The sequence below is a fragment of the Puma concolor genome, chromosome D3 (genome assembly GCF_028749965.1).
Source record: "Puma concolor isolate L17-30 chromosome D3, mPumCon1.1.hap2, whole genome shotgun sequence".
NCBI classification, from domain to species: domain Eukaryota; kingdom Metazoa; phylum Chordata; class Mammalia; order Carnivora; family Felidae; genus Puma; species Puma concolor.
The window spans coordinates 17098876-17108968 of record NC_141678.1 but is presented as its reverse complement, the minus strand read 5'-3'; the positions used below and the strand labels follow the sequence as shown (position 1 = coordinate 17108968).

General features: G+C 50.4%; 1 protein-coding gene across 14 annotated transcripts in view; it reads left to right on the top strand.

Annotated features, from left to right (window-relative positions):
• CD3H12orf43 (chromosome D3 C12orf43 homolog) overlaps nt 1–8514 on the top strand; it is a 41173-nt gene extending 32659 nt beyond the window's left edge. For 4 of the 14 annotated variants that reach the window (XR_015242298.1, XR_015242296.1, XR_015242290.1 and 1 more), the window contains 2 exons: nt 3326–4376; nt 4883–5809. Coding sequence is in view for 2 of the 14 variants with exons in the window: in XM_086681857.1 (XP_086537983.1) it covers nt 2127–2153 (27 nt within the window). In the remaining 12 variants the exon portion in view is untranslated. Of the gene's footprint in view, nt 1–2126; nt 2350–3117; nt 3151–3325; nt 4377–4882; nt 5810–6228; nt 6399–6438 lie in introns of those variants that run through there. The other 10 variants (XR_015242292.1, XM_086681857.1, XM_086681856.1 and 7 more) reach the window with 7 other exon arrangements.
• The last annotated feature ends 1579 nt before the right edge of the window (nt 8515–10093 follow it).

Genomic DNA, 10093 nt, shown 5'->3' with positions numbered 1-10093 from the left:
CCACCTGTGCAGGCCCAACACCAGGCCCCCCTGTGTATATTGCCTCATTGTATCCCCCTAATCGTTGCCAGTAGGTACAGGGACCATCCCCATTTTACAGACGAGGAAACCAAGGCACCGAGAGGTTAAACAACTTGCCCAAAGTCCCACAGCTGGCAAGGGACAGGACTTGCAAGGTGGAAGCAAGGGGAGGCCAGTCAGGCACTTGACTCAAGTATACATTTTAAGGGGGCATCAAAAACTCCAGTAATCATATGTAAAAATATCCAGTGTACCAAAGTACATAAAAATATGCAATGTATTAAAAATAGAAAGTAATGCAGGCCCCCAAAGAATTCAAAACGTGTCCACACAAAAACTTGCATGTGAATGTTCATAGTTCATGGTTCACAATAACCGAAAAGGGGAAGAAACAGAAACATCGATTGATGGACAAATGGACAGGTAAAATGTGGTGTATCCATGCAATGGTATATTATTCGGCCATAAAAAGGAGTGAGTGACATGCTGAGACTTGAAGGTATTACGCTAAGTGAAAAAAGCCGGTCACAAGAGGTCGCATAGGATTCCACTGATAGGAAACGTCCAGAACAGGCAAATCCATGCCTGCGGAAAGTAGATTAGTGGTTGCCAGGGGTTGGGGAGGGAGGACTGGGCGGGGGAGGGGGGGATAGGGGGGTGGGGGGGGAGAGTGACTGCTTAAAGGGTGCCGGGGTTTCTTGGGGGATGATGAAATGTTCTAGAATTGATTAGGCAGTGTCACACAACTGTGAAAATACTAAAAACCACGGAATGGAGCACTTTATTTTTTAAGTGTTTTAAATTTATTCATTTAAGTAATCTCTACACCCAACGTGGGGCTCGAGCTCACAACTCTGAGATCAAGAGCCACTCGCTCTACCAAGTGAGCCAGCCAGGTGCCCCTGAATTGAGCCCTGGTTTGTTTGTTTTTTTTTAAGTTTATTTATTTATTTTGAGAGACAGAGAGAGAGAAAGAGAGAGTGCAGGAGAGGGGCAGAGAGAGGGAGAGAGAGAATTCCAAGCAGGCTCCGCACTGTCAGTGCAGAGCCCAATGCAGGGCCCAAACCCACAAACTGTGAGGTCATGAGTTAAGAGTCGGTGGCTTAACTGACTGAGCCACCCAGGCACCCCCTGAACTGAGCACTTTAAAAGCATGAATTTGTGATACAAGAGTCAATAAGGTATGTTTTTTTAATTCAAGCAAAAGTATCTGTGGTGAGCAAACTATCATATTTTATTTATTTTTAAGTTTTATTTATTTTGAGAGAGAGAGAGCGCACGCATAAGCGGGGAGGGGCGGGGGGGAGAAAGAGAGAGAGAGAGAGAGAGAGAGAGAGAGAGAGAGAGAGAAAACTAAGCAGGCTCCACACTGTCAGCGCAGAGCCCAATGCAGGGCTCGAACTCGCAAACCGCGAGATTTGTGACCTGAACCGAAATCAGGAGTCCGAGGCTTAACTGACTTAGCCACTCGGTCTCCCCTAAAATATCACAATCTTAAATAAAGACGGGCTGCAGTCCTCACTGGCCTCCCCCTAATCCCAGCCCTGGGCAAGAACTCGTCCCTCACACACCACACCACCCCCAACCTCTTCCCAGTTCCGGTCAAGATCCTTGACAAAATTCCTGCAGTTTGTCCCCCTGGGGTGGCCCCAAGCTCCCAGAAAAAGGGGTGCACGCCATTTCCTGGAATGAGCTGGGTGGTACATCTTTCAGGGCTCTGCAGAACTAGGGTCATGCTTGGGGGCAGAGGAGAGGAGGACATGTCATTGGCCAGAAAACCCTCCTGCGGGCCAGGCCAGGCCAGCACAGAGGAAAGGGAGCTGGTTAACCACTGAAACAGAGCTCTCTGTCCACGGGAATTCACCTTCTCTGTCCGTCATCTGCCCCCTTGCTTGGGGCTCCTGTCCCCCTTGCCCTGAACTATGTCTTCATCTTTCCAGTCATCTTTTAACACTCTTCGTAACCCGTGGCTACCGAGTCCTGGAAATGTGGCTAATGCCTCTGGTGGAAATGATAATATTTTGGATATATTGGGTGAGATTTCAATTTTTTTTAAACACAATTTAAATATTTTTTTTATTTCTTTTTTTAAATTTTTCTTTTAGTTTATTTTTGAGAGACAGAGAGCATGAGCAGGGGAGGGGCAGCAAGAGAGGGAGACAGAATCCGGAGCAGGCTCCAGGCTCGGAGCTGTCAGCACAGAACCCGACGCAGGGGCTGGAACCCATGAACCATGAGATCGTGATCTGAGCCGGAGTCGGACGCTTACCCGACTGAGCCACCCAGGCGCCCCTAAAATTTTTTTTTATTAAACATTAGAAAAATGAATTTCACCTGTTTATTTTTACATTTGTAATGGTACTTCTGGAAAAATTTTGATTTCATACATGGTTCACGCTATATTTCTATTGGACGGAGCTGCTCTATAATTGACTTACCCATTCTGTTTGTTATTAATGGTCGGTCTCGCTCTGCTAGGACGTACGCCCCCTGAGGGCAAGGCGTTTTTTGCCTGGCTTGTGCCCTGCTGTATTCCCAGTGCTTGTAATGTACATACACACAGTAGGTGCTCAATAAATATTTGTTGAGAGTGAATCGCTAGCTAAATTTCACTGCGCAAGGACCATGCATACTTAGCTCTGCGCTAAGCAGAGGCTTTAATAATGCATTCAATTCTTAGAACAACTCCGCCTAGTAGGTGCTGCTGTTCCCATCTGCAGGGGGGGAAATGGGCTCAGAGGGGTTAAATGGTTCAGAGTCCCCCAGAGCCAACAGCCCGCCTGCGCAGGATGAGGCTGGCAGTTGCCCCTTGGGAAAGTGGGACCCCTCCTTTCCTCCAGGGCTTCTCCTCCGATGCAGGTTGTTCTGGGGAGCGGGCAGCTCGCTGCGGGGGCGGGGCCGGATTCTCAAGTCCAAGCTGAAGGACAGGATGCTGTGTGCTGCCCCTTCACGGTCTCATGGTTTTCCTGGCCACTATCCCCTGCCGGGAGGCCGCCTGCAGCTCGCCGTGGCGACCTTTCACCCAGGAGGGACCGGGAGGGCGGGGCCTGGATTCTTCGAACCACTTTTGAATTCTAACTGCTGTGTCCTGCGCAGCCTGGCGGCTGAGCCTGGGACTCTGAACTGAAGGTGGGTTTGGTGGGGGGGTGGGGGTGGGGGTGGGGGGGGGGGATGGGGTGGCAGAGCCTCCAGGGAGCTTCCGGTCCCAGTACCCACAGAGGCTGCTGTCCTGGGTCCCCTGAGTAGGGCTCCCTGGTGTGAATAAGAAGGGAAACGTCACGAACCTGACCCTGCTTTTCCACAGGGACGAAGGAACAACGAGCAGAAAGGGCTGCCCTTCCCCACCATCGGGAGATAAAGCTAAATTGAGGAGCTGTTCGCCTTCTAGAGAATGACACAGGACCTACTTTGTCACTGACCACACTCCGACCCCCACCCCTGGCTGGCCTCAGGCCACCTTAGCCTTTCTTGACGAGGTATGGGTCTCCTAGGGTTGCTTAAGATGACTTTTCGTAAAGCGCGCAATGCAGAGATGCCAAACTTTCTTGGTTTGAGACACCCCCGGGGTCTCAGAAATTTTTTCAGGGCACCTACTCCCACCCGTGCGAAACAAAACAAAACATCAAAACCAAAATCAAACCTAGCCGTTATGTTTAGTAAGTATTAGGTCAAAACAACCCTTTTTTAAAAATTTTGTTTAATGTTTATTTATTGTGGAGAGAGAGAGGCAGAGCACAAGCAGGGGAGGGGCAGAGAAAGAGGGAGACACCGAATCTGAAGCGGCTCCAGGCTCCGAGCTGTCAGCACAGAGCCTGATGTGGGGCTCGAACCCACCAACCGTGAGATCATGACCTGAGCCCAAGTAGGACGCCTGACTGACTGAGCCACCCAGGCGCCCCTAAGGTCAAAACAACTCTTAAATCTGCATGTTCTAACAACTTAGTAGCCACTTGCAAAATACACAAAAGCTGAAAGAAAGAGTCATATTTTAGTTCCTTCCTGAATAATCCTAAGTACACCCTAATGGAATGAGAGCTTGTTGGACTCTCAACAACTCAACCCTTGGAATTACATTGGTCATTACCATCCTAATTTCCTGCTCCACAGTAATTTTCGCATTATACTTGTTTTTTATCGAAACTGCCATCAACCCAGCTCTACCGAGTTGCAACATCATCCGAAGGAATGAAGCTCCGACATTGAAAATGCGAATACCTAGAGCTAGCAGTTTTCAAGGTGTCCGGCAGGTGTCGCTGTGGACCTCTCAAAAAGCTTCTGAACTGGTCTGCGGTCCCCTGGGGCACCTGCGCGCAGTCTGAGACCTGCCCACCTAATAACGGAGCGACGTGGACACGGTAGGTACTCAGTACACTCAGCTCAGTAGCTGTGAGCTTTATCGCCATTCTGCCCCACTCGGCGAGCAGCGATTTGCAAGGCCAAAGTTCAGGGAAGGCATAAGGCTTCCCCCTTGGCCATCAGAGACAGCACAAGAGGGGGTGCCCTTTCAGCCAATCTCCGTGCTCTCTTGGAAATCAGTTACCACCCCCATCTCAGGGTCCCCCTCTATTCAGACTCAGACTTTTCTTCCTCCCAGCCCCTCTACCCTTTAGCCCTTATTGAACAGTGGCTGGCGTATGCAATGTTCGTCCGCTTTCTCCTTGAACACCTCAACAGCCTCAGGAGGTAGGGACGTCTATCCCATTTTACAGCTGAGGAAACCAGGGCTCTAGGAAGATATGTAACCTGTCCAGCTGGTGCATAGCAGAGCTAGGATTTGAATCCAAGTCCCCCGGATGCCAGAATCCAAGCTCTAACCACTATTCCATGCTACTTTTTTTTTTTTTTTTTGAGAGAGAGAGAGAGATAAAGAGAGCATGTGCACTCACGAGAGCATGAGCCGGGGGAGGAGCAGAGAGAGAGGGGAACAGAGGATCCAAAGCAGGCTCCATGCTGGCAGCAGTGAGCCCAATGAGGGGCTCGAACTCACGAACCCTGAGATCATGACCTGAGCCGAAGTCAGACACTCAACCGACCGAGCCACCCAGGTGCCCCGCTATCTGTTTTTTTTTTTGAGGCAGTTTGCTCTCACCAAACCCCTGTTACTGTTACTTTGGTGGTGGTGGTGGTTCTGGGCGATTCTGCCTCTCGGCCTTGACACTTTCGAGCTGGTTTTGCAGATGAAGAGACTAAGGTGCCAAGGAATAAAACAGTGGTCAAGAGCACGGACTCCACTCGTGGCTGCCTGGGTTTGAGCCTGGCTCTGCCACTTACCAGCTGTGTGACCTTGGGCCACTTGCTTAACATCTCTGTGCCTCGGTTTCCTCTTCGCTGACGTGGAGGTGAAAATACTATCTGCCCTGTGAGTTGGCAGGAAGATTAATGAGATAATACACGGGAGGCACTGTGACGGGCACGTTGTAAGCACACCCCCCACCGGAAGAGTGTTGTCACGTGGTTATGAACACGAGTGCCCCCCTCCCCTTGGCCAGGCTTTCTCTTCTTTTGCAAAAGTTCTTCCCTTAAGAGGCCCTGTCGCCCATCCCCTTTGACTGCTAAGCCCTGATTCTGGCATTCAAGGCCATCCTTACCTCAACTCCACCCTCTAACCAGCCACACTATCGGCCACTTCCGGAGCACGTCTGCAACTCTCACATCTACGCTCGTGCACAAGCTGTTTCCTCTACCTGGACACCTCCACCTGTTAACCTGTCCTGAAGATCCTCCCGGGCCTCCTTCTGACCCCTTCTATTGCCATTAGCAACAGAAGCCTTCACTAGCCAGCCTTCCCTAACCTCCCTGGAGCAGGACCAGGATACCCCGGACTGAGGGTTAGAAATACAGGTTCCTGACTGCACATTCAAAGGGTTTGATTTTTAGTAGATCTGGAGTGTGGCCCAAATACGTAAGCCCTTAAATAAATAAATAAACTTAAAAAAAAAAAGACACCACATGTAAAATGAAGTGATTTGGTGTGTGTACGTGTGTCGGTATAAACCACGGTGAGCGGTTATGGGAAGATGGCCTCCAAAGATGTATCTGCAGTTATCTCTAGATAGTGGGATTTCGGGTAATTTTTACTCTCTTGCTTATTCTTTTCTGTATGATTTGAATAGTTTAACATGAATATTTACTTTTTATATCAAAAAGAATGTTTTTGGGGGGCGCCTGGGTGGCTCCGTCGGTTAAGCGTCCAACTCTTGGTTTCAGCTCAGGTCATGATCTCATGGTTCGTGAGTTCAAGCCCCACGTCAGGCTCTGTACTGACAGCACGGAGCCTGCTTGGGATTCTGTCTCCCTCTCTCACTGCCCCTCCCCTGCTCTCTCTCTCTCTCAAAAACAAATAAACATTTTAAAAATAATAAATGTTTTAAAATTTCTTTTAATGTTTATTCATTTTTTTTTTTTTTTGAGAGCCAGAGCGTGAGTGGGGGAGGGGCAGAGAGAGAGGGAGACACAGAATCCGAAACAGGCTCCAGGCTCCGAGCTGTCAGCACAGAGCCAGATGTGGGGCTCAAACTCAAGGACCTCGAGATCATGACCGGAGCTGAAATCGGACGCTTAACCGACTGAGCCACCCATGTGCCCCAAAATAATAAAAATTTTTAAAAGTAATATCTACGCCCAACACGTGGCTTGAACTCAGGACCTCCTGAGATCAAGAGTTGCTTGTTCTACCAACTGAGCCAACCAGACGCCCTAATATAAAGTTATTTTTATTTGATTGGTAACTCCTACCTACCCCCCCACCCCCTTGCCAAAGAGCCAGGCTCCCCAGGCTATGGTGGCACCCAGGGTTTTGTTCCCCATCTCAGGTGTTCGGCTCTGGATCCCCACCTGGTGGCAAAAGCCCACGGTATGTCTACAACTGGGCACCCAGAGCTCATACATTCTGATTCTACACTCCTGGGGTCTATACACAGCACATGCCCAGGTAGTACCCGTGGGATGGAGTCCAGTACGATTTCTGAACCTGTTTCCTAGGATTTTCTGAAGGTACCTTATCAGTGAAATTAGATTGTAAGCTCTGCGAAAGCAGGAGAACCCTGACCTTTTTACCCCCCTTGCCCCTGCCCGGTTCTGATATGGGCACATAGGGGCCCTTCAGGGTAGAACAAAGAGGGGAGGCGGAAAAACACCAGTGGAAGAGGGGGTGTGTGGGGGGGGGGGCTGCTCAGAGTGCCTTCGTCTGTTTCGATGTCATCCTCCTCATTGACAGCAGAGGGCGCTCTACTTCCACGCAGCAAAAATTGCCAAAAAAAAAAAAAAAAAAAAATTCTCCTATGAACTCCCCAGTCCCAGAGTAAAAGAGGTCCGGATTCCAAGGCGCCGCCCGCATTGTTCCTGAATCGGACTCTGGCAGAAATGACAGAGAATCTCTTCTCTGAACAAGACCTTGGGCCGTTTTCTCGGGATCAAGCAAGTTGGAGAAGAAACTGCCTCACACAGCTGCCCAGGTGTCTCAGATGTGGCTTCTGCCCTCCTTAGGAGCAAAGCCGAAGCCCAGGGACACTTACTAGAATACAAAGACAGGAATCAGAGTAAGCAAATGAATACATTAGCCAGGACTTCGCTCGGCCGCCCCAGGGCGAGGCAACGGTGCTGGCCGCAGAGTAAACTGTTGCAAAGCTCTTCTATGTACCAGCTGCGTGGCTGAACAAGTCCCAGAAGCAGGTCCAGCCTCAGTTTCCTTACCTGCAAAGTAGGCATGAGGTGGGCCTCCCAGGGTGGGTGGGATAATTCAATAAGATAAATTCAGTGAACTAATCTATACGACAAGCAGGCGTTGATGACATGTTGGTTTTCATCCCAGCAAAAATAGCTAATATGTACCATGTGCCAAGCCTCACGTTTAGTGCTTTACTTTATTGGCTCCTTCAACCCTCACAATAACCCTGTGAAATAGGTTGTATTATTCTCCCCCTTTCACAGATGAGACAGGCCCAGAGAGGTTAAGCAACTTGCCCAAGGTCTCCCAGCTAGAAGTGACAGCTGAAATTGGAGCCCAGGAAGCCTGGCTCCGAGCCCCAGGATGAAATGGCCTCAGGGTGACCAAACTACCGTGTCCTTCGAACATTGGCCCTTGGCTGCTTTGGAGAAAAGTCGACCAATCAGCTGAGCAAGTCCAAAAAGCAGCTGAGGGGTGGAAAGCAGGTGCAGAGTCCTCGCCCTACAAGTCTTCCCAGATTGGCCCCCATGCACCTGAATTCGGGGGACCAGGAAGTGCCGATGCCCTGGCATCGCTGATGGACAAATGTCAATTAGTCACAGCCTCAATACAGGACATGGGCAATTCCAGAAAGCCGTAGCTTCTGGACTCCACCCACTGAAAACGGAGCCCCTGTGAGGAGAAGGGACATGAAGGAACTGCTCCATCAAACTCAAGCAGTTGTCCCCGGGGTCTGGCATTGGAGTCACATCCATTCACATGCCTCAGTGGGCCTCACGCTTCGCGAGTCATTGATGATCCAGGACAAATAAACCAAAAGCCTGTGATTCTGTTTCTGAGTGGATGGAGACAAAGGAGCCTGGGAACACTGGTTGTTTCTGGGGGGGGGGGACCCAAGAACTGGAGGACAAGGTGGGATGAAGTCTTCTCTTTTGTGCTGTTTCATTTTTACGGCACCTTGGCAGGATCCAGCTGGCATTCTCAAATTAGATGATGAGACTTTCCGTAAAGGGGCTCTTTACCAAAGTGGGAGATGTAGAAAAACCCGAGGGACGGAGTATCTGGGTGGGGGCTGGGGCTGGGGCTGGTCGGCAGCCTGGACACGTGAGGGGTGGGAATGGCCTTCAGTGCTTTGGAAAGGGCTGTCCTGAGAGGCCGGAACCAGGTGACTCCAAGCCAGGAGGTGGGAGGGCAGTAAATACCTCCACCTCCACTCCAGTGTGGTCTCCCCACCTGCCCCAGGGTCTCCCCACCTGCCCCATGCAACCACCAGGGACAGGAAGACTCCCCGGGACACAGAGCCGAGTGGAGACCGGAGATCACCGCTGCAGGGCAAACCAGACCACCACACAATGGAGGTGACTGTGATTTAAAAAAATTTTTTTTAATGTTTATTTATTTTTGAGAGAGAGAGACAGAGCACGAGCTGGGTAGGAGCAGAGAGAGAGGGAGACACAGAATCGGAAGCAGGCTCCAGGCTCTGAGCTGTCAGCACAGAGCCCGACGTGGGGCTCGAACTCACAAGCCGTGAGATCGTGACCTGAGCTGAAGTCGGACGCTCCACCGACCGAGCCACCCAGGCGCCCCGAGGTGACTGTGATTTTGATGATGTAAGAAAAATATATTTGGTCCTTGTCGCTGGATTCTGGCAGAGCCCCTAAATCCTTGTAAAATGGAGTGATGGGGTGATAGGAATATCTTCTGTTACAATCTTTGACCTTAGTCCCGGGTTCCAGATTTCAGACCTTCCAAGATCTTTGGAATCTCCAGAGTGATAAAACTGTCTTTTTGTATGTTAAGGAGATGACTGATGGCTGGGGGGGAGTGGGGGGGGGAGGGGCACTATGGGGGCTCACCACCAGAAAGACCGACTCAGGATTAGAGGATTGGAAATTTCAGCCCCACCTTCCTCACCCCCCACCCCTGAACTCTGAGGAGGGACGAGGGGCTGCCCACTGAGCTAATCCTCAAAGGCCAATGATTCAACCACCCATACCTACATAACGAAACCTCCATTAAAACCCTAAACGAGAGAGCGTTGGGAGAGCTTGGCAGGTTGGTGAACATATCCATGCACCACAAGGGTGGTGCCCCCCAACTCCATGGGGACAGAAGCTTCTGTACTCGGGACCATTTCAAATCCCGCCCTATGTCCCTCTTCCTCCTGCTGCTTACCTGCATCGTTTATAATATCCTTTCCAATAAACCAGTGATAGTGAGTAAAATGTTTCCCTGAATCCTATGAGCTGTTACAACAGAATACTGAGCCTAAGGACAGGGTCCTGGGAGCTTCTGATTTGAGGCCAAGCCGGACAGAAGCGTGGGTACCCTGGGAACCCAGTACCTGTGACTGGCGTCTGAGGTGGGGGCAGTATCGCGGGACTGAGCCCTTAGTCTACGGGCTCT